At 38.6% G+C, this 24,599-nt stretch overlaps 1 protein-coding gene across 10 annotated transcripts in view; it reads left to right on the top strand.

Moving 5' to 3' along the window:
* FAM135A (family with sequence similarity 135 member A) overlaps positions 1-24,599 on the top strand; it is a 154,442-nt gene that overhangs the window by 103,746 nt on the left and 26,097 nt on the right. For 7 of the 10 annotated variants that reach the window (XM_086316751.1, XM_086316753.1, XM_086316752.1 and 4 more), the window contains 6 exons: positions 13,851-13,924; positions 15,267-15,421; positions 15,639-17,997; positions 20,876-21,042; positions 23,392-23,483; positions 23,972-24,069. In XM_086316751.1, coding sequence (XP_086172877.1) covers positions 13,851-13,924; positions 15,267-15,421; positions 15,639-17,997; positions 20,876-21,042; positions 23,392-23,483; positions 23,972-24,069 — 2,945 coding nt within the window. The remainder of the gene's footprint in view (positions 1-13,850; positions 13,925-15,266; positions 15,422-15,638; positions 17,998-20,875; positions 21,043-23,391; positions 23,484-23,971; positions 24,070-24,599) is intronic. The other 3 variants (XM_086316758.1, XM_086316760.1, XM_086316761.1) reach the window with 1 other exon arrangement.

Here is a 24,599-nt window from a genome sequence, read left to right on the forward strand (position 1 = left end):
GAGATTAAGAAGAGGTGGCAAGAGTACACAAAAGAACTGTACAAAAAAGATCTTAAATGACCCAAATAACCATGACAGTGTGATCACTCACCTAGAGCTAGACATCCTTGAACGCAAAGTCAAGTGGGCCTTAGGAAGCATCACTACGAACAAAGCTAGTGGAGGTGATGGAATTCCAGTTGAGCTGTTTCACATCCTACAAGATGATGCTGTTAAAGTGCTACACTCAATATGCCAGCAAATTTGGAAAAGTCAGCAGTGGCCACAGGACTGGAAAAGGTCAGTTTTCATTCCAATCCCAAAGAAAAGCAATGCCAAAGAATTTTCAAACTACCGCACAATTACACTCATCTCACACTCTAGCAAAGTAATGCTCAAAATTCTCCAAGCCAGGCTTCAACAGTAAGTGAACCGTGAACTTCCAGATATTCAAGCTGGATTTAGAAAAGGCAGAGAAACCAGAGATCAAATTGCCAACATCTGCTGGATCATTGAAAAAGCAAGAGAATACCAGAAAAACATCTACTTCTGCTTTATTGATTACACCAAAGCCTTTAATGTGTGTGGATCACAACAAACTATGGAAAATTCTTAAAGGGATGGAAATACCAGACCACCTTACCTGCCTCCTGAGATACCCATATGCAGGTCAAGAAGCAACAGTTAGAACCGGACATGGAACAACAGACTGGTTCCAAATTGGGAAAGGAGGATGTCAAGGCTGTATATTGTTACCCTGCTTATTTAACTTATATGCATAGTACATCATGTAAAATGCTGGGCTGGATGAAGCACAAGCTGGCATTAAGATTGCTGAGAGAAATATGAATAATCTCATATACGCAGATGACACCACCCTTATGTTAGAAATAGAAGAACTAAAGAACCTCTTGAAAGTGAAAGAGGAGAGTGAAAAAGCTGGCTTAAAACTCAGCATTCAGAAAGCTAAGATCATGGTATCCAGTCCCATCACTTCATGGCAAATAGATGGGGAAACAGTGAGAGACTTTATTTTGGGGGGCTCCAAAATCACTGCAGATTCTGACTGCAGCCATGAAATTAAAAGACGCTTGCTCCTTAGAAGAAAGGCTAGACCAACCTGTTAAAGACAGCATATTAAAAAGCAGAGACATTACTTTGCCAACAAAGGTCCATCAAGTCAAAGCTATGGTTTTTCCAGGAGTCATGTATGGATGTGAGAGTTGGACTATAAAGAAAGCTGAGCACTGAAGAATTGATACTTTTGAACTGTATTGTTGGAGAAGACTCTTGAGAGTCCCTGGACTGCAAGGAGTCAATCCTAAAGGAAATCAGTCCTGAATATTCATTGGAAGGACTAATGCTGAAGCTGAAACTCCAATATTTTGACCACCTGGTGCGAAGAACTGAGTCACTGGAAAAGACCCTGATACTGGGAAAGATTGAAGATAGGAAGAGAAGGGGACAACAGAAGATAAGATGAGATGATTGGATGGCATCACCAGTTCGATAGACATGAGTTTGAGCAATCTCTGGGAGTTGGTGATGGACAGGGAGGCCTAGCATGCTGCAGTCCATGGGGTCGCAAAGAGTCAGACACGACTGAGTAACTGAACTGTACTGAAATACTGATACCTACTACATGATTCATTTTTAAATCTGGTCAGTTGTCTTAATAACACTCTGTGTGACAACCTTTTCCAGGATCAATCTCAGGGTCACACATTGCAATCAGTTATCACATCCCTTTAAACTCTTCAGACTCACTTAATCTTCCTTCTTCCTTTCATTTTCTTCATCTTTCACAACTTTAGCCAGTAATTTTTAGACCAGTCTTCAATCTGGTCTTCAATTTGATTATGATTAGATTTAGAAGTTATAGTATTAGTGGGAATGCTACATTTTATTTCTTTTTCAGTCAATTTTGGTAAATTATATTTCTCAAGGATTTTTTTTATCTCAATATATTGACTTATTGGTCTTAAATGAATTCAGAATAATTCTGAAAATTCTTAAAAAGAATTCAGAATAATTATAATGATGATGATCCAGGATGTCGGAAAAAGAATGGTGGGCAAAGATTGAGAAGATGAAATAAATGTTTACCAAAGGCCTAGAAAAACAAAAGAACAAACAAACAGAGATGAACAATATACTAGAAGGAATTAATAGCAGAATAACTGAGGCAAAAGAACGGATTAATGACTCGGAAGATAGAATGGTGGAAATCACTGCTGCAAAACAGAATGTAGAAAAAAGAATGAAAAGAAATGAAGACAGCCTAAGAGACCTCTGGGATCATACATATTGCCTTAATAATTGCCTTAAATATAAATGGATTAAAGACACCAACCAAAAGACATAGACTGGCTGGGTAGATACAGAAACAAGACCCATAGATGTGTTGTCTACAAGAGACCCACCTCAGACTTACAGACTGAATGTAAGAGGATGGTAGAAGGTATTCCACACACAGTGAATTCATAAGAAAGCTGGAGTAACAATACATCACACAAAATAGACTTTAAAGCAAAGACTGTTATAAGAGACAAATAAGGACACTTGATAATGATCAAGTGTTCAATCTGAGAAGAAGATACAACAATTATATATGCAGTACCTCAGTATGTAAGGCAAATACTAAAAACTATAAACAGAGAAATCGACAGTAACAGAATAATAGTGGGGGACTTTAATACCCCACTTTCTCTAGACAGAAAATTAATAAGGAGCATGGACCTTAAATGACAGTTTAGATCAGTTGGATTTAATTGATATTTATAGAGCGTTTCAACCAAAAGTGGCAGACTTTACATTCTTCTCAAGTGCACATGGAACATTCTCCAGGATTGACCACATGCTGGGCCACAAGGCAAGTCTTGGCAAATTCAAGAAAATCGAAATTATATCATTTTTTCTGTCACAAAGCTCTGCGATTAGAAATAAATCACAAAAAAATACTCTAAAAAACATAAATACGTGGCAGCTAAACAATATGCTACTCAGAAACCATTGGATCACTGAAAAACTCAAAGAGGAAATTAAAAAGAAAAAACTTAGAGACAAATGAAAAGGAAAGCACAATGGTCCAAAACTTATGGGATGCAGCCAAAGCAGTTTTAAGTGGAAAGTTTATGGCAATACACAGTTACCTCAAGAAACAAGAAAAACCTCAAACAACCTAACCTTATACCTAAAACAATTAGAGAAAGAAGAAAAAACAAACCTACGATTAACAGAAGGAAATCATAAAAATCAGAGCAGAAATGAATGAAATAGAGACAAAGAAAAATCTCAAAGATCAATGAAACTAAAAGCTTATTCTTTGAAAAGATAAGCAAAATTGATAAACCTTTAGCCAGAAACCAAGAGAAAAAAAAAGGAAGGATTCAAATCAATTAAATTAGAAATGAAAAAGGAGAAGTTACAACTGACTCCATAGAAATACCAAGGATCATAAGAGACTACTATCAACAATTGTATGCCAGTGAAATGGACAACCTAGAAGAAATGCCCAAGTTCTCAGAAAGGTACAGTCTCCTTAAACTGAACCAAGATGAAATAGAAAACATGAACAGACCGGTCACAAGCACTGAAATTGAAACTGTTATTAAAAACCTCCCAACAAACAAAAGTCCGGGCCCTGACAGCTTCACAGGCAAATTTTATCAAATGTTTAGAGAAGAGCTAACACCTCTCCTTCTGAAACTGTTTTAAAAGATCGCAGAGGAAGGAAAACTCCCCAGCTCATTTTATGAGGCCACCATCACTCTGATACCAAAACCAGACAAAGATAGCACACACACACACACACACACACACATTATAATCCAGTATCACTGATGAACATAGATGCAAAAATCCTCAACAAACTACTAGCAATCTGTATCCCACAATACATTGAAAAGATCTTACACTATGATCAAGTGGGATTCATCCCAGTGATGCAAGCATTTTCCAACATCCACAAATCAATCAAGGTAATATACCACATCAACAAATTGAAGAATAAAAACTATATGATCATCTCAGTAGATGCTGAAAAAGCTTTTGATAAAATTCAGCACCCATTTATGATTAAAAAAAACTCTCCAGAAAGTGGGCATAGAGGGTACATAAATCAACATAATAAAGACCATATTCTACAAACCTACAGCTAGCATCATACTCAATAGTGAAAAACTGACAGCATTCCCTCTAAGATCAGGAATAAGACCAGGATGTCCACTCTCACCTATTTTATTCAACATAGTTTTGGAAGTCCTAGCTATAGCAATCAGAAAAGAAAAAGTAAGGGGAATCTAAATTGGAAAAGAAGAAGTTAAAGTATCACTATTTGCAGATGACATGATACTGTATAGATCCTAAAGGTGCTACCAGAAAACTAATAAAACTCATCAATGAATTTGGTAAATTTGCAGGTTATAAAATTAATACACAGAAATCTGTTGCATTTATCTACACGAACAATGAAAGATCAGAAAGAGAAATTCAGGAAGCAGTTCCATTTACCATTGCATCAAAAAGAATAAAATACCTGGGGATAAATCTACCTAAGGATACAAAAAACCTGTACTCTGAAAACTGTAAGATACTGATGGAAGAAATCAAATAAGTCATAAACAGATGGGAAGATACACCATATTTTTGGACTGCAAGAATCAATATTGTCAAAATGACTATAGTACCCAAGGCAATCTACAGATTCAGCACAATCCCTATCAAATTACCTATAGCATTTTTCACAGAACTAGAACAAAAAAATCTCAAAATTTGTATGGAGGCAAAAAATATCCCAAATAGCCAAAGCAAGCTTAAAAAATGGAGCTGGAGGAATCAGGCTCCCTGGATATACTACAAAGCTACAGTCATCAAAACAGTATGGTACTGGCCCAAAACTAGAAATATAGATCAATGGAACAGGACAGAAAATGCAGAAATAACCCCATTCACCTATGGTCAATTAATTGATGATGAAGTATGTTGGAAAGACAGTCTTTTAAACAAGTGGTACTGGGAAAATTGGACAATACATATTTTAAAAATGAAGTTAGATCATTTTGTATATGTATAGAACATATACAAAGATAATCTCAAAATGGATTAAAGACCTAAATATGAGATCAGACACTGTAAAACTCCTAGAGGAAAGCATAGGCAGAACACTCTCTGGCATAAATCACAGCAGTATCTTTTTCAATCCATTCCCCAGAATAATGGGAATAAAATGGGACCTACTTAAACTCAAAAGCTTTTGCACAGCAAAGGAAACAATAAACAAAATGAAAAGACAACCCACAGATTGGGAAAAAATATTTGCAATTGATGTGACTGAGATAATCACGATGGTGTGATCGCTCACCTAGAGCCAGACATCCTGAAATGTGCAGTCAAGTGGGCCTTAGGAAGCATCACTACGAACAAAGCTAGTGGAGGTGATGGAATTCCAGTGGAGCTATTTCAAATCCTGAAAGATGATGCTGTGAAAGTGTTGCACTCAATATGCCAGCAAGTATGGAAAACTCAGCAGTGGCCACAGGATTGGAAAAGGTCAGTTTTCATTCCAATCCCAAAGAAAGGCAATGCCAAAGAATGTTCAAACTACCACACAATTGCACTCATCTCACACGCTAGTAAAGTAATGCTCAAAATTCTCCAAGCCAGGCTTCAGCAATACATGAACCGTGAACTTCCAGATGTTCAACCTGGTTTTATAAAAGGCAGAGGAACCAGAGATCAAATTGCCAACATCCGCTGGATCATCAAAAAATCAAGAGAGTTCCAGGAAAACATCTATTTCTGCTTTATTGACTATGCCAAAGCCTTTGACTATGTGGATCACAATAAACTGTGGGAAATTCTGAAAGAGATGGGAATACCAGACCACCTGACCTGCCTTTTAAGAAACCTGTATGCAGGTCAGGAAGCAACAGTTAGAACTGGACATGGAACAACAGACTGGTTCCAAATAGGAAAAGGAGTACATCAAGACTGTATATTGTCACCCTGCTTATTTAACTTCTATGCAGAGTACATCATGAGAAACGCTGGGCTGGAAGAAGCACAAGCTGGAATCAAGATTGCCAGAAGAAATATCAATAACCTCAGATATGCAGATGACACCACCCTTATGGCAGAAAGTGAAGAAGAACTAAAGAGCCTCTTGATGATAATTAAAGAGGAGAGTGAAAAAGTTGGCTTAAAGCTCAGCATTCAGAAAACGAAGATCATGGCATCTAGTCCCATCACTTCATGGGAAATAGATGGGGAAACAGTGGAAACAGTGTCAGACTTTATTTTTCTGGGCTCCGAAATCACTGCAGATGGTGATTGCAGCCATGAAATTAAAAGATGCTTACTCCTTGGAAGGAAAGTTATGACCAACCTAGACAGCATATTAAAAAGCAGAGACATTACTTTGCCAACAAAGGTCTGTCCAGTCAAGGCTATGGTTTTTCCAGTGGTCATGTATGGATATGAGAGTTGGATTGTGAAGAAAGCTGAGCACCGAAGAATTGATGCTTTTGAACTGTGATGTTGGAGAAGACTCTTGAGAGTCCCTTGGACTGCAAGGAGATCCAACCAGTCCATTCTAAAGGAGATCAGCCCTGGGTGTTCATTGGAAGGACTGATGCTGAAGCTGAAACTCCAGTACTTTGGCCACCTCATGCGAAGAGTTGACTCATTGGAAAAGACTCTGATGCTGGGAGGGATTGGGGGCAGGAGGAGAACAGAACGACAGAGGATGAGATGGCTGGATGGCCTCACCAACTCAATGGACATGAGTTTGGGTGTACTCCGGGGGTTGGTAATGAACAGGGAGGCCTGCCATGCTGCAATTCATGGGGTCGCAAAGAGTTGGACACTACTGAGCGACTGAACTGAACTGAACTGATAAGGGATTAATCTCCAGATTTACAAACAGTTTGTGATGCTTAACAGCATCAAAACCAACAGAACACTCAAAAAGTGGACAGAAGACCTGAATAGATATTTCTCCAAAGAAGACATACAGATGGCCAGCAGACTCATGAAGAGATGTTCAATGCTGCTGGTTATTAAGGAAATGCAAATCAAAGCTGCAGTGAGATAACACCTCACACTGGTCAGAATGACTATCATCAAAAACTGACAAAAAAATAAACGCTGCGGAGGGCATGGAGAGTAGGGAACCCTCTTACACTGTTGGTGGGAATGTAAATTGGTATAGCCACTGTGGAGAACAGTATGAAGTTTCCTTAAAAAACTAAATATAGAGCTACTATTGGAAAAGACTCTGATGCTGGGAGGGATTTGGGGGCAGGAGGAAAAGGGGACAACAGAGGATGAGATGGCTAGATGGCATCACCGACTCAATGGACGTGAGTTTGAGTGAATTCCAGAAGATGGTGATGGACAGGGAGGCCTGGCGTGCTGCGATTCATGGGGTCGCAAAGAGTCGGACACGACTGAGTGACTGAACTGAACTGAACTGAACTGAACTACAGAGCTACCATATGACCCTGCAGTCCCACTCCTGCTCAGCATGTATCAGGAGGAAAACATGATTTGAAATGATATATGCACCCCAGTGTTCATTGCAGCCCTGTTTACAATAGCCAAGACATGGAAGCAACCTAGATGTCCATCAGCAGATGAATGGATAAGAAAGCTGTGGTACATATACACAATGGACTATTACTCAGCTGTAAAAAGAACACATTTGAATCGGTTCTAATGAGGTGGACAAAACTGGAGTCTATTATGCAGAGTGAAGTAAGTCAGAAAGAAAAACACCAATACAGTATATTAATGCATATATGTTAATGCATATATATGGAATTTAGAAAGATGGTAACTATGACCCTATATGTGAGACAGTAAAAGAAACACAGATACAAAGAACATACTTTTGAACTCTGTGGGAGAATGCGAGGGTGGGATGATTTGAGAGAATAGCTTTGAAACCTGTATATTATCATATGTGAAATAGATCATCAGTCCAAGTTCAATGCATGAAATGGCACTTAGGGCCCGTGCTCTGGGATGACCCTGAGGGATGGGATGGGGAGGGAGGTGGGAGGGGGGTTCAGGATGGGGGACACATGTACACCCATGGCTGATTCATGTCAATGTATGGCAAAACCCACCACAATATTGCAAAGTAATTAGTCTCCAATTAAAATAAATTAATTAATTTTTTAAAAAAGAAGATGTGGTATGTATATACAATGGAATATTATTCCATTAAAAAGAATGAAAAAAGGCCATTTGCAGCAACATAGGTGGACCTAGACAGTGTCATACTGAGTGAAGTAAGTCAGACAGAGAAGGATAGATATCATATGGCATCCCTTATATGTGGAATCTAGAAATAAATGATACAAATGAACTTACATACAAAACAGAGACTCACAGATTCAGAAAACGAATTTATGGTTGCCTGGGGGAAGGGAGTTAGGGAGTTTAGAAGGTCATGAACACACTGCTATATTTAAAATGGGTAACCAACAAGGATCTATTGAATAGCACATGGAAATCTACTCAACATTATATGCCAGTCTGGTTGGGAGGGGGATTTGGGGGAGAATGGATACATGTGTATAGATGGCTGATTCCCTTCTCTGTTTACCTGAAACTGCTGCTGCTGCTAAGTCGCTTCAGTCGTGTCCAACTCTGTGCGACCCCATAGACGGTAGCCCACCAGGCTCCGCCATCCCTGGGATTCTCCAGGCAAGAACACTGGAGTGGGTTGCCATTTCCTTCTCCCAGTGCATGAAAGTAAAGTGTGAAAGTGAAGTTGCTCAGTCGTGTCTGACTCTTCGAGACCCTATGGACTGCAGTCTTCCAGGCTCCTCTGTCCATGGGATTTTCCAGGCAAGAGTACTGGAGTGGGATGCTATTGCCTTCTCCAACCTGAAACTGCTACAGCATTGTTAATTGGCTATACTATACCCAATACAAAATAAAAAGTATAGTCTGAAAAAAATAATGCTGGAATTTCAGTTTAAGTAAAATCTACAGATCAATTTAGACAGAATTTTCCCCTTAATTATATTGAGCCAATCTGTGAACATGACCTGGCTCCCCATTTACTTAGGTCTTTAATTTCTCTTAGAAGTGTTTTGTAGTTTTCAGTCTCTTTTATTTATTTATAACCTTTTTATGCAATTATATTATGTGATGTTGTTATAAATAGTCTTTTAATTTCATTTTTTTAAAGGTTGTTACTAGAGTGTAAAAGTACAATTGATTTTTGCTTATTGATTTTATATCCTATGACCCTGCTAAACTTATAGGTATAGTATATTACAAATCTAACTTGGGTCATGTTAATTCATAGGGTTGTTTAATCAACATTCTGGGTGGCCATTTTTTTTGTCTCTGCTTTGCTATTTTAAAGACATACCGTTATCATCTGTCCGCCATACTCTGTGATAATAAATCAGTCATTGATATCAGGGTTCCCAACCCCTGGGCCGCAGACAGGGCCACACAGCAACAGGTGAGAGGCAAGTGAGTGAGCAGCGCTGCTTCTGTGTTTACATCTCCCCATCGCTCACATTACCACTTGAGTTCCACCTCCTGTCAGGTCAGCAGTGGCATTAGATTCTCATAGGAGCATGAACCCTACTGTAAAACTGTGCCTGCAAGGGATCTAGAGTGTGCTCCCCGTATGGGAATCACCTGAAAACTACCACCACCACCCTTTTCCATGGAAAAATTGTCTTCCGCTAAACCTGTCCCTCCCTACCACCCAAAAGGTTGGGAACACTGATTTACAATGTTGTTTTCCTTCAGCTGCTGTTAGGATCTTCTCTTTATCTTTGTTTTTTTAGCTATTTAATTCTGATGTGCCTTGTATTTTCTTAATTTATCTTCCTTAGGATTTGCTTTAATTCCCAGATCTGCAGTGTGATATTTTTATCAAAATTTTAGCCATAACTATAGATTTTTTTATGCCCCAGTTTTTCCCTCTGGCACTCTCATATCACTTGTTACACTTTTGGTATTTTGGGGTCTTTAGTTTTTTTTCTCTATGTTGTTTGGAGTGAATAATTTTTGTTATTCTATCTTTGAATTCACTAACTCATTTCTGTAGTGTCTGATCTGGTCTAAGTCTTATCTAGTAAAATTTTCATTTCTGATATTATATTCTTACTTCCAAAATTTCCCCTTGGTATTTTTTTTAATGGTTTCATTTTTCTGCTGAGGTTCCTCATCTCTTCCTTCATTAAGATCAGCTGCTCTCAGTCATTTGGTAGTGTATAATTATTGCCTAAAAGTACTTGCCTGGACTTCTGGTTTCTGATCTGGTTTGGAAGAGACTTGGACTTCATCACTTCCTTTCTACCAACAAGAAAAGAGCTGAACAAACCAAATGTCAACACATCTTTTTATATCCATTTGAGAATTGAGGCTGCATGATAAACTTCTGCCCACCTCACCTGAACTGGAAAGAGAGATAGCCAATTACAGAGAATCACATCTTGCTAAAGCAGAAACGTATCCATGAACAGAAATCACCAGGAGCCAGTACCAGGGGAGCAAAATTTACACTGTAATTGACAAATTTCTGGGGGCTCAGTTTGGACAAGTTTGAGTTGGTAACTCCAGAGGGCCCAGTCTTAGGGGATACCCACACTTCTATGAGTTTTAGCTTGAGGAATCCTACCAGATTCGCATAATGATGATCAGAGAAATCCCCTCATGCAGGGAGAGGTGGAAATAGTCATTTGTAGATACATTCAGAGCATTCTATCCTTCTTAACAAGACCTTCCTCCTCAGAAGCTCTTTCTGGAGCCCATCTGACCTGGAGGACCCAATTCCAGCCCTCTCTAGCCATTCACTTGGGGAAGGAAAATTCCCAACTTACATTATCAGAGAATTGCAAATTAAAACAATGAGGTGCCATACACACCTGTAAGAATGACTAAAATCAAAAACACTGACAACACCAAATATTGATAAGGATGGGGACCCAACAGGAATTCTCATTCATTGCTGTTGGGAATGCAAAATGGTGCAGCCAGTTTGGAAGATGGCTTGGCAATTTCATACAAATCCAAACATACTCTTACACTACAATCCAGCTATCATGCTTTTTTATTTTTTTCCCAAATTAATTGAAAGTTAGGTCTACGCAAAAACCTGCACATATATTATGGCAGCTTTTTTCATAATTGCCAAAACTTGAACTAAACTGTCCTTCATCAGGTGAATGAATAAATCTTTGTTTATCCATATAATGGAACTTTTTTCAGTAATAAAAAGAAATGAGCTATCAAACCATAAAAAGACATAGAAAAACCTTAATAATTTATTTTTGCTAAATGAAGCCAATCTGAAGAGAGTTACCTACTATATGATTCCAACTGTATGATATTCTGGAAAAGGAAAAACTAAAGAGATGATCAGTAGTTGCCAGGGGCTCTGGGGAATTGGGAGAGAGTCAGGTGGGTGGAGCACAAGAGATCTTTAGGACAGTGGAACTGTTCTCTATGATGTTGTGATGGTAGGTGTTTGTCTTTATACATTTGTCAAAGCCCATACCATGCACAGTACCAAGGGTGAACCTTAATGAAGTGATGAACTTTAGTTGTTGATGATGTGTCAACATTGGTTCATCAGTTATAACAAATGCATCAAATTATTGGAGAAGGAAATGGCAACCCACTCCAGTATTCTTGCCTGGGAGACACCATGGACAGAAGAGCCTGGCAGGCTACAATCCATGGAGTCGCAAAAGAGTGGGACACAACTTAGCGACTGACCAACAACATCAAATTATAACAAATACAAAACGCAAATAATAGGAAAAACCTGGGGGCTTGGTGTATAATTGGAATTTTCTATAATTTCTGATCAATTTTTCTCTAAAACTGCTCTTAAAAAAAAAAAAACTTTAGTTTTAATTTTTTTTTTTTTAATTCTTGCTTGCTATTTCTAGCACCTGGGTTATTGTGGAGTCTATTTCAACAAACTGCTTGTATCGCTTGATTGTAAGGTACATTTTCCCACTTCTTTGCGTATCCAGTGGGTGTTCTTCAGGGCTGGAAGCAGTTGCTCCATGTATTTTGTTAGGTTTTGTAAGTTGTTTTCAGTAGAGTCAATCCAATACCAGTTTCTCTGTCCTGGTCTCAGTGAAGTTAAATAGTGCTTTTCAACTTTGGCTGTGTATTAGAGTCATCTTGGGAACTTTAAAAATTATCAGTGCTAAATGGGGCCCAGACATGGGTAGAATTTTTTAAGTTCTCCAATTGATTAACAGGTTTGGGTGGTAGGGGTGGTTTAGTCACCAAGTCATGTCTAACTCATTGCTACCCCATGGACTGTAGCCTGCCATACTCCTCTTTCGTGGGATTTCCCAGGCAAGAATACTAGAATAGGTTGCCATTTCCTTCTCCAGGGGATCTTCCTGACTCAGGGATCAAACGTGTGTCTCCTGCTTGGCAGGCAGATTCTTTACCACTGTATCACCTGAGAACAGTGTTAGGCCTTTCCCTAAATAAGAGGATTCTGCTAGGGGGAGTGGGAACTGAAATCTAGCCTGTCTTCCCTTGAGGCAGGTTGTATCTGCCTATGAAAAGAGTACCTTTTTGTTTCGGTTCCTGTTTGTTTTCCTTTTCCATTATGGTTTATCACAGGATATTGAATATTGTTCCCTGTGCCATACAGTAGGCCCTTGTTGTTTATCTGGTCTGTGTCTAATAGTTTGCCACTGTGAATCCCAGACTCCCAATTCTTCCCTCTTCCTGTCCTCCTCCTCCTTGACAGCCACAAGTCTGTTCTCTGTAAGTCTGTTTCACAGATGCCTCATGCCTCCCCTTGTCCCTCTGAAGATCCTGTCTCACCAACTCAGGGAGATAGGCTGAGGAAATCAGAAACTCAACTGGCTGTATCTTGATGACGAATAAAACATTTCTCCAATTCATTGTGTATTTAAAACCAAAGAACCTCTAGTCTTCTTTCCCTTTAGAAAACATTTTCAATGTAATGTAATTCCTAGCTATAATCTGATTTCTCTCTCCTCCACGTACCCTTCAAACAAAATATATTTTCCGTGCCCTTACTGGTGCTTCAATTGCTGTCCGTAGCTGACAAAGCCTTTGAATAATTAGAAATGAAAAGGTCAAAATACGAATATGATGGAAGAAATATTCAACTCGATTTGACCAGTATTTACAAAGCACTTGCTTTTATAACGTACCAAGATGTATTTTAGGCAGATAGCAAAGATCATCCCAAATACAGCTCCTACTCTAAAGAATATCACACATTAAGAGGGGAGACAATTCACATAAACAATTATTTTAAGGAAAAATGTGGTGAATGCTACAATGGTAATTGTCATAGCTTATATTTGCATATACCTTCCAGTTTAAAAAAGAAATATCAAACACGTAATTATGCTTACTCTTCACAATAACTCCGTATGTAGACTAAGTATTAAGTGTAATTGAAAGCGAGTCATCGAGGCTCCCAAGGTGAAATGCCTGAGGTCGCAGTGTCAGTGAGTCCACCCATCAGCTCACCTGACGTGTCCTGGGCTGCCTGGCACACAGCATGAAGCAGGAGCTAGGCGGTCCTACCATTTTTTCGTGTACTGCGCACTCTTCTTGGTGTGGGGGACAGAATCCCCATCTTCAAGGAGGATGAATGGTGAATCCGTAATGTAAGCCGAAGTTTCTTACTCTGCATTCTGTTCTTTCTTTTAACTCATGCAGTAAGTACCAACATACAGAGGTTTGGCAACACTGAGGAGAGAGGTTAATCTTATGGGGGTGGTTATGGGGGCCCTTGCGGAGGGTGTTTTTCTTCCTACCACCTAAAACCTCATTGACTTGTTAGATGCACCATGTTATTCATACTCCCTTTTGGAATTTTTCAGGTGCGCAGGTTTTCTGAGGCCTTCTTTTGTTTTGAACATCCAAGAGAAGCTGCCATTGCATACCAGGAACTTCAGTGAGTAGCACAAATCCAAAGTTTAAATGATTTTGTTTCCTTTTATATAAGATATCATCTCAGAATTTATCATGGTGGAATATACAATATTTACAGCAAAAGAAATGAGAATTTGAAATTCAGAAATCTCCTGTTTAATCAAATGTGTTTAATCTTGTGAATTGCTTCATGAAAGACCCCTGCCTTCCGTAAAGAATCACATTGCACTACTATCCCATCCCACACATGAGATCTACCCACCCTTAGGAGTCCCACAAGGCCCTGGTTCCAGCCTTCCGTTTGGTCATCTTGTTGTACCTTTATTTTCACAGGTCAGAATCTCTTACATTTACGATTATGTATTGCAGGTTCTCAAAAGTAGTCTGGCACTTTTGAGACTGGCAAAAGACTGGCACTTCTTGCCATTATGTAAAAGATGTATAATTCAAATATCCAGAGTAGATGCCTTTTTTTTTCCCTACTGAGTATTTTTAGATCTGGTTTTCTTTGGCTTTAAAGAATATTTTGAGGACATTATGCTGAGTGAAAAGAAGTGAGACATAAAAGAATAAATTATATATGATTCTGTTTATATGACGTTCTGGAACACATAAAACTAAGGTGAAGTGAAAGTCAGGACAGTGGTTGTCTTGGTGTTGACTTGGGCAGAGAGTTTGCCTGGGATGACATTAGAATACTCTCTAGACAGGTGGAAATGTTCTGATTCTGTGTCCACTTACCAGAACCATACAGCTAAGGTGTATTTGTTTCAGTGCCTGTGAACTGTACCTTAAAAGAGAACTGTAAATAATCATAGGGTGTGTGAGTGGAGGTTCAGACAAAGCGAGAGGGAAAATGCTCATTGTTGAAGCTGATGGGATTATTTTGCTATTCTGTGTACTTTGATTTGTTTAGGAAATTTTTCATAAGAAAAAGTTTTTTAAAAAAACTTTTATATTAGAAAAGTATATACCTTTTTAAAAATAGCTGTTGTGTTTATCAGTATGTGTTAAGTAAGCAGTAGGAATGGAACACTTTTTTTCAACATTATCATCAAATCATTAGTAGGCATTTGAGCTTTTGGTCTTTCTCTTCTATGCTATTCTCAGCTAATTAGGAAGTGCATATATTAAGTACAGATAAATCGCTTTGAAATAACATTTGTCAGTAAACCATAATTTTTATAAGTCAATAGTTTTCATTGTAGCAGTTTTTATCTCTGATTAAGGAACTCCTTTGTCAGGAGCTTGTGTCTTGAGTGGTGGGGAGCACATGACTGATGAGGGGATGGTGCCCGGGGGACTATGAGGTGGAACTGGTGTGATTATCTCGGTTGCAGTCTGACGTGAGACATGTTTTTCAGTGCTCAGAGTCATCTCCAGATGTGCACCGCTATCAAAAACACTTCCTTCTGCAGCTCTCTCCCACCCCTGCCTATTGAATGTAGTGAATTAGATGGAGATCTCAATTCGTTACCTATTATCTTTGAAGATAGGTATTTAGATTCAGTTACTGAAGGTAAGTGTAATCTAACTATAATATGTAAGCTATGTGTCATTGACAGTATATTATACCTACTATACATAAAGCCATTCCTTAATGTGGGACTTTTTTCCCCCTCCAGTTTTATTTATTTTTGAGGATATTAGAAAGTTATAGTCAGAAAAAGTAGTCTTAATCATATAAGTTCTTACACCTTGTCTTAAATCTGAATTTCTTTTTCTTTGGATAAAAGACTTAGATGCACCCTGGATGGGAATTCAGAGTCTTCAGAGATCAGAGTCCAGTAGAATGGATAAATGTGAGACTGAAGAAAGCACTCTAGCTGGACTTTCCAGCCCAGAGTTGAAAATCAGACCTGCTGGGACCTCCAGTTTTTGGTCTACAGAAGGTGAAAAGCAGCTAACAAAGTCTCTAAAAGGAAAGAATGAAGAATCAAATAAATCCAAGGTTAAGGTTACTAAGCTCATGAAAACAATGAAACCTGAAAACACAAAAAAATTAATAAAACAGAACTCTAAGGATTTGGTGGTTTTGGTAGGCTACAAATGCTTGAAAAGTACAGCATCAAATGATCTCTTTAAAAGCTTTGAAGGCAACCCTACACATAGTCAGAAGGAAGGTCTGGACCCCACAATATATGGATATAATTTTGATCCAAAGACCTACATGAGACAGACAAGTCAAAAGGAAGCTAGCTATTTGCCAGCTAATACAGAAAGAACTGAACAAAAGTCTCCAGATATTGAAAATGTGCAACCAGACCTGTTTGATCCTTTGAACTCTGGCAGCCTAAATCTTTGTGCAAATTTGTCCATTTCAGGTAAACTTGATATCTCCCAGGATGATAGTGAAATTGCACAAGTGGAACACAGTGTGGCATCCAGAAGCTCATCAGACGATTGCCATGATCGTCAGTCTGCCCCCACTTCAGGAGTTAGGACAATTGAAGTTAAGCCATGTAATAAAGACTGTTTCAGTGGAGAGAAAGTAACTGTTAAAATAGGACCTTGGACAGAGCTTCAACAAGATGAAATATTTGTGGATAATTTACAACTGCCCAGCTTTGAGTCCTTAGACTCTAATGGTAAATCTAAACCTATGGAAATAACACTTGAAAAGGAAGCTTTGCAGGAAGCTAAGTGTCATTCTGTCGGGGAATCGTTAGTTAAGTTAAGAAATAATCAACCTGCTTCTACAAGAGAATACCACCTTGTAGTGAGTGGAGACACCATTAAGTTACCAGACATTAGTGCCACGTGTGCCTCATCTCGGTTCTCAGACTCAGGTGTGGAAAGTGAACCAAGCTCTGTTGCAGCACATCCAAACCCTGACATAGTCTTTGAAACTGTACCAGGGCAAGGTCTTTTCATCAGTGAAAGGTTATTTCCTCAGCTTTTGATGAAGCCTGACTGTAATGTAAAGTTTTCACTAGGCAGTCACTGTACTGAGAGTACAAGTGCTTTCAGTGAGATCCAGTCATCCTTAACCTCCATAAATTCTCTGCCTTCTGATGACGAGCTGTCACCTGATGAAAATCCTAAGAAATCTGCTGTATCTGAATGCCACCTAAGTGATAGCAAAACTGTGTTAAATCTAGGAACAACTGATGTGCCAAAATGTGACGATAGGAAAAAGTCAAGTATTATTTTGCAGCAGCAGAGTGTCATATTTTCAGGGCATTTGGACAATGAAACTATAGAAATACATTCCTTAAATTCAAGCACTAAAGACCCTTTACAATTTGTTTTTTCAGATGAAGATACTTCCAGTGATGTGAAAAGTAGTTGTAGCTCCAAACCTAACTTGGACACTGTGTGTAAAGACTCCCAGAGTCCTGATAAATCCAGTGACTCTGTAGGAACCACAGTTCCATTAAGTTCAGAACTGGCTTGTTCAGGCACCCCTTGTGTCGTTTCAGGTTCCGTTTCCACCAGGGCAGATAGCAGTGAAGATAGAACTGTGAAAAGGAAAAACAGCGATGCATTAAATCCCAAACAAATGTGTTCAGAAGCCCCTGCAGTTAAAGATGAAACTTACCTGGGTACAGGTGATGCTTTTTCAGCCAGTCCTGATATGGTAAAGCAAGGGCTTGTGGAAAATTATTTTGGCTGTCAAAGCAGTACGGATGTTTCTGACACATGTGCTATTAGCTACAGCCATTCAGTTAGCCCTCAGAAAGAAACTTCTGGAAAAGAAATGAGTAGTCCTCAGCGGGATCAGGGTAAAGATGAGGAAGAGGAAGAGCAGGATCAACAAATGGTTCAAAACGGGTATTATGAGGAGGCAGATTACTCCTCTCTGGAGGCCGCGGGAGATGCTCACTGTGCAGATGGAGCTGACCTGGGAGGAGAAAGACTTGCCAAGTCTGAAAGACTGGCCGGCGACTATCTGAGCGATGGCATAACCATGCCTACTGTCTGTACTTCTGGCTGTCTGTCCTTCCCGTCTGCACCACGAGAGTCCCCTTGTGGCGTTAAGTACTCTTCTAAGAGTAAGTGTGACGCTGTTACCAAGCAGCCGAGCAGCGCCTCCCACAGCTGCACCTCATCTCTGTCCTGGTACGAAAACTCGCCAAAGCCTCAGATACAAGCGTAAGTAGTGGAGCGCAACGGCATGAGCTGTGAGAGAGGGAACATGTGTATATCTTTCTCTGGAAACATGCATATTTCACATTCTCTGACTTCTGTAATATAGAAAGTATTTCTTTGATTAGCTGTCCAGAATGGAGAAGTGAACTCAGTATGCTGCCTGAGACAGACCTGTAGGTTCCTATATGATTGTCCTCTTCTATTGGCTACACATCCCTGATATAACTTTTTCATCGGTAGTTGTGTGGTAAAAGTGTGGAATAGTTGAGCTTAAAACCCTTTTTTTCCCATCATTTCTCCCCATTTACTCCCAGACAGAAGTTAGGTTTTATAAGGACATCTAGCAATTAAGGACAGTATTAGATAATTACTAGAAACTTCCTCAGCCTGCCAGACTCAGATTGCCTCAGCTAAGTCAGTGGTTCCAGAATTGAGATTTAATGGTCCAGTTGAAAAAAAAAAAATCCAGAAAAATTTGAAGATGGCATAGATTTACTAGTATGGCACAGTTGTCTACCACCTTAATCCAGATGGAATTATAATCCCTAGAGTAAAATGTCTGGGTTTGGCTACTATAGGTTTTTAAGTTCCCAGATTATTCTGATGTGTGCACATAAGTGAGATCCATGGTGCTACAGCTAGTGAACCCACTGAGATGAGAATTTATTGTTATTCAGTCACTCAGCTGTGTCCAACTCTTTGTGACCCCACAGACTACACCACACCAGGTTTCCCTGTCCTTCTTGATCTTCCAGAGTTTGCTCAAACTCACGTCCATTGAGTTGGCGATGCCATCCAACCATCTCGTCCTCTGTCATCCTATTCTCTTGCCTTCAATCTTTCCCAGCTTCAGGTTATTTTCTAGTGAGTTGGCTCTTTGCATCAGGTGGCCTCAGTATCGGAGCTTCAGCTTCAACATTAGTCCTCCAAGGAATATTCAGGGTTGATTTCCTTTAGGATTGATTGATTTCACCTCTTGCAAGGGACTCTCAAGAATCTTCTCCAGCACTACAGTTGGAAAGATCAATTCTTCAGTGCTCAGCCTTCTTTATGGTCCAATTCTCACAGCCATATATGACTCTACAGACCTTAGTCAGCAAAGTGATGTCTTTGCTTCTTAATATTGCTGTCTAGATTTGTCATAGTTTTTCTTCCAAGGAGCAAGCATCTTTTAATTTTATGGCTGCAGTCACCATCTGCAGTGATTTTGGAGCCCAATGAAATAAAGTCTGTCACTGTTTTCATTGTTTCCCCATCTGTTTGCCTTGAAATGATAGGACTAGATGCCATGATCTTAGTTTTTTGAATGTTGAGTTTTAAGCCAGTTTTTTCACTCTCCTCTTTCACTTTCATCAAGAGGTTCTTTAGTTCTTCACTTTCTGCTGTAAGGGTGATGTCACCTGCATATCTGAGGATATTGATATTTCTCCCGCCAATCTTGATTCCAGCTTGTGCTTCATCCAGCCCGGCATTTTGCATGTTGTACTCTGCATAGAAGCTAAATAAGCAGGGTGACAATATATAGCCTTGACATACTCCATTCCCAATTTTGAACCAGGTGAGAAGTGCCTACTGAAGAATTATAATGTGCTAGAAGGGGGCTTCCCGGGTACCTCAGCAGTAAAGAAGCCTCCTACCAATGCAGGAGACACAGGTTCAATCCTTGGGTCTGGAACATCCCCTGGAGAAGGAAATGGCAAACCACTCCAGTATTCTTCCCTGAGAAATATCATGGACAGAGGAGCCTGGCAGGCTATAGTCCATGGGGTTGCAAAGAATTGGACACAAAGTGACTAAACAATGACAGATGTGCTAGGAAGTTGGAGGAAATTGTTCCACCTCCTGGCAGCTCAGTCTCTTCCTGAATCAAACATGAAAGCAGTATTCTTCACCCAGTGTGTCCCCCTCAGTTTAGTGTTTAGCAGCTTACTTGAGTTTTACTTTCATCAGCCCAAATCATATAATATTAAAATAGTTCATAATTTTTCATGTTCTCAATCCCCAAATTGAATAGATATGTTTGTGCCAATTTTATTTAATCACATCCCCCCTTAGTTCTATTCCTTCTTACTGATATTTTTAGAGAAAAATACAAATAAGTTAATCTACTAAATATAATACCTGCCGTTCTCACCAGTACACTGTGTAGAATAGTGCCTTTTTTTCCATTTATGTAAGATTAAAAAGGAGCAAGGGACTTCCCAGGTAGCTCAGCTGGTAAAGAATCTGCCTGCAATACTGGAGACCCTGATTCAAAACTTGGGTCGGGAAGTTCCCCTGAAGGAGGGCATGGCAACCCACTCCACTATTCTTGCTTGGAGAGTCCTCATGGACAGAGGAGTCTGGCTGGCTACAGTCCATAGGGTCGCAAAGAGTCAGACATGACTGAGTGACTAAGCACATACAGCACAAAAACGAGCAAGGAGGGTAAGATTTGGTCACAGGATCAGCATCAGACTGTTAGTCTTTGCAGTACTTCTCCCAGCTTTTTCTGCATACAATATAAAGTTCTGTAAAAAGCATAACTCCATTCCTAATATTTTCTAGTGGATTTCAAATTTAAAAGAATATTTTTAAGTGATGTCAGGGTGTAATTACTTATTGTATTTGATCAGAGTATGTACTAAAAAACAGGGATTGAACCCAGGTCTCTTGCATTGCAGGCAGATTATCAGCTGAGCCACCAGGGAAGCCCTAGTAAAGAAAATCACTGTCTAATTTCTAAATCATTTAGGTGATCACACATATTTCAGTATTTTAAAATCAAATATTTCTGGGTTTCCTTTTCTGTAGTTCTCTAAATTCAGTAGATTATCTTTTTGGTTCTAAAAACTGAATGTAATGCTTAGTAAATAATATCTTTTATAACATTTTGCTTTAGCTTCCTTCAGGCAAAAGATGAACTGAAGCAACTTAAACTCCCCGGGTTCATGTACAGCGATGTTCCTCTGCTGGCATCCTCAGTCCCTTATTTTTGCGTGGAGGAGGAGGAGGAGGACCATTGTGGAAATGGAGTGCATCTCATTGTCTGTGTGCATGGCCTAGACGGTGTGTAACATCTGTGGATATAACCCGTACCAACTCGATATCTTCTTTTCCTAGTAGATCTCGTTTAGTTTTAATCATTGACCTGAAGAAAGATTTCTAAATTGCTGATACTAATTATTATCTTAAATACATTCTAAAACAGAGAGATGTTTAATTTTGCTAAGTATAATATTAGATTTTTTTTAAAGCAAATTTTCCTTGGAACTGATATCCACATGCTGACATTTTCTTATTTTAACTTGGGGTTTTTCTGTCGGCTCTCTTACTGTTATTTTCATCAGCTGTCACTCGTGGCAATCATTTTGTATCCCTTTGGTTGTCTTTCTGCTTCTGTCTAGCTTGGTGCTTTAAACTTTATGGATAAGAAAAATCAATACCTAAGAATAAAAGATTCACTGATTAATTAGGGTATAATTTAAATTCTTAATACCTGTTCTTACTTCCTCTAATTTTATGACAGCTATTTTGGTTACTCAGCAGCCTATTTTTCTTGGTTAGGAACTGCGTTAGAAGATACCAGATATCTCTAGACTAGCAGAGTCAAGTCAAGTCAAGTCAAGTCGCTTAGTTGTGTCCAACTCTTTGCGACCTCATGGACTGTAGCCTGCCAGGCTCCTCTGTCCATGGGATTTTGCAGGCAAGAATACTGGAGTGGGCTGTGTTATAATGTGATTCTGTAATAACAAAGTAACAAAAGATTTTATGGATTATAAAAATGCTAAAGTGAAGTCTCCCAGTTGTGTCTGATTTTTTGTGACTCCACAGACTCTGTAGACTCCTGCCAGGCTCCCCTGTCCATAGGATTCTCCAGGCCAGAATACTGGAGTGGGTTGCCATTTCCTTCTCCAGGGGATCTTCCCAACACAGGGATCCAACTCCCATCTCCCTCACTGCAGGCAGACTCTTTACCGTCTGAACCACCACAGGTCTAAACTAGTAAATTATCATTAAATTGGATATTTTTAATTAAAAAAAAAAAAAACTGCAACCCAAGAAATAAAATACCTCAAATACTAACCTGTTTCCTTCCCCTAATAAAATTTTCAAAGAATTATCCTCCAAGAAAAGTTTCTTGGCTTAATAGAATCTCTGATAAAGTCCTCTTTGAAATTTCTAAGAAACACTATTCCATGTTATAGAAATTGGTCCAGAATAATAGGAAAAAAGATGGAATGGAGCCTATTTTATTCCTTGAAGTTAACCTAACCTTGTTATTAAATCTGAAAAAGATGTAACACCGACACTCCAAAGAAAAGTGGAGCAATCTAACATAAATATACTTAATAAGACTCTAGTAACATTGTAGAAAAATGAATTCATTAATTGATTAAATGTTTCCCAAAACCCTCCAGCAAATGAATCAATATATTAAAGTAGCTACAGCAAATAGAATTTAGTTCCCAGAATGCAAGGATAGGTAAATATAAAGAAATTTATATACTATATTAGTAAGTCAAGTAATATAAAATTCAATATTCATTTCCAGTTATGACAAGTAAGCATCAAACTTTAAGCCTTAAATAGCACTAGTCTAATTCATTAATGTAATTAAGCATATATACTTACAGCTCATGGAAAACATATACCTAGTAGTGAGATGCTAGAGGCATTTCTTTTAAAAATCAGGAATAAAACAGTTAATTCTGTCTGTTCATGACATAGCTAAAAAGAGGGATAAAGTAAAAATTCAGCAGTTGATAATGATATGTATATATTCCTAAGTAAGCCAAAAGAATTAACTGAAAAGCCACTAAACTAATTTTTAAAGATACTAATTTATATTTATATATTACATATGTATATACTGATTATTTATATTTATGTATGATAGCTGTTATAAATATTTTGTATTTATATATATCTTTTAAGTTAGTAATTAAACTGCTTTAGATTATTTAAATGGATTTTTATTTCTGTTTGTCTGACCTAGTACTGCCAAAGAAAAAGTCAACAGATTAAATCGAAAATGCACTCAAGTGTGGTTAAATGCTCGTGCAGAGAGTGATGGTGACGAGTTAGTCAGTTGGTCACTCACAGCTGCTATTGCCAGTGGTCAGCACAGCATGTGCTGACCGTGGGACAGACGGGGAGCCGGAGTGGGCGTGAGGGGTTGATAGCATCGTGCATCCAGACCTCTGAAGACACAGGCTGTTGGGGAACGTTGTCTGCTGGTGGCGATCAGCCGTGACATGAACAGAGTGGGTTCTGGTGTACAGGTCCTTGTCTCTTCACAGCTGACTTAGGCCCTCCACATATCCTCAAGATGATTAACAACCTGTGAGGATGTGTGCTGCATCTTTTGCTTTATCTTGTCCTTTAGACAGAATTTTCATTTTCTTCATTTTCTAGGTAACAGTGCAGATCTCCGATTAGTAAAAACTTACATTGAACTTGGGCTTCCTGGGGAAAGAATTGATTTTCTTATGTCTGAAAGAAATCAGGTACAGTATGACTGTGTTTTCAGTGAAAGCATACATGTTTCTACCAGTTTCTACCTAAATATTGCTTACTACAAAATGTCTGTAGTAGTAGAAATAATTTTTCTGATTTCTATAAAATTTAACATTCATGCATATCCTAAGGAATTTGAAATGATTTATAACTCAGTTTTTGAGCTCTTTACATATGCAGAATTTCTAGTATTTCACATTTCTATGCAAATAGTTCATTAAATAATTAAACCATTTCAAATAACCTTATATTCAGTTCTGTTAGTGTGCCAAACAGTCTAAACAAAGTATTAATGAGAAAACTGAGCCTTTTTTCCTGGAAATTCACTGCTTGTTCATTTTAGTATAATGAATATTACATTCACTAACTTCTCTAAAAAAAACTGGTCTTTAACCATATTTTCAGTACCCAAATTAAAGGTAATGTTTATATTCAGTTTTTCCTGTGTATATAATGTGTATGTTTTGCTTTTGTTTAGAATGATACTTTTGCTGATTTTGATAGCATGACTGATCGCCTTTTGGATGAGATAATACAATATATTCAGATATATAGTCTAACAGTCTCAAAAATAAGGTAACTTTTCTTATTAACTTATTTTTATGTCTCCATGAATTATAGAAAAATTACACAGACTGTCTGGAAATTTTTTGTCCTATTCTAAAATATAGTAGACAGCAATTCAAATTAATATAAAGAGAAAAAATTAAAAGATTTTAGGGAAATACTACATATTGTATAATTCTGTTTATGTGAATTGGCCAGAATTGGCGAGAGAGAAGTAGATCAGTGATTACTTAGGACTGAGGGAGAAGGAGATGGGAGCTGATGATAAGTAAAGAATGTAGGGTTTCTTTTATTTTTTATTTTTTTTAATTTTTCTAATTTTATTTTATTTTTATACTTTACATAATTGTATTAGTTTTGCCAAATATCAAAATGAATCCGCCACAGGTATACATGTGTTCCCCATCCCGAACCCTCCTCCCTCCTCCCTCCCCATAGCATCCCTCTGGGCCGTCCCAGTGCACCAGCCCCAAGCATCCTGTATCCTGCATCGAACCTGGACTGGCAACTCTTTTCCTACATGATATTTTACATGTTTC

This window comes from Bos grunniens, chromosome 9, assembly GCF_055505025.1.
Source record: "Bos grunniens cultivar Pamir isolate PY7600 chromosome 9, Bosgru_T2T1.0, whole genome shotgun sequence".
In the NCBI taxonomy this organism is placed as follows: domain Eukaryota; kingdom Metazoa; phylum Chordata; class Mammalia; order Artiodactyla; family Bovidae; genus Bos; species Bos grunniens.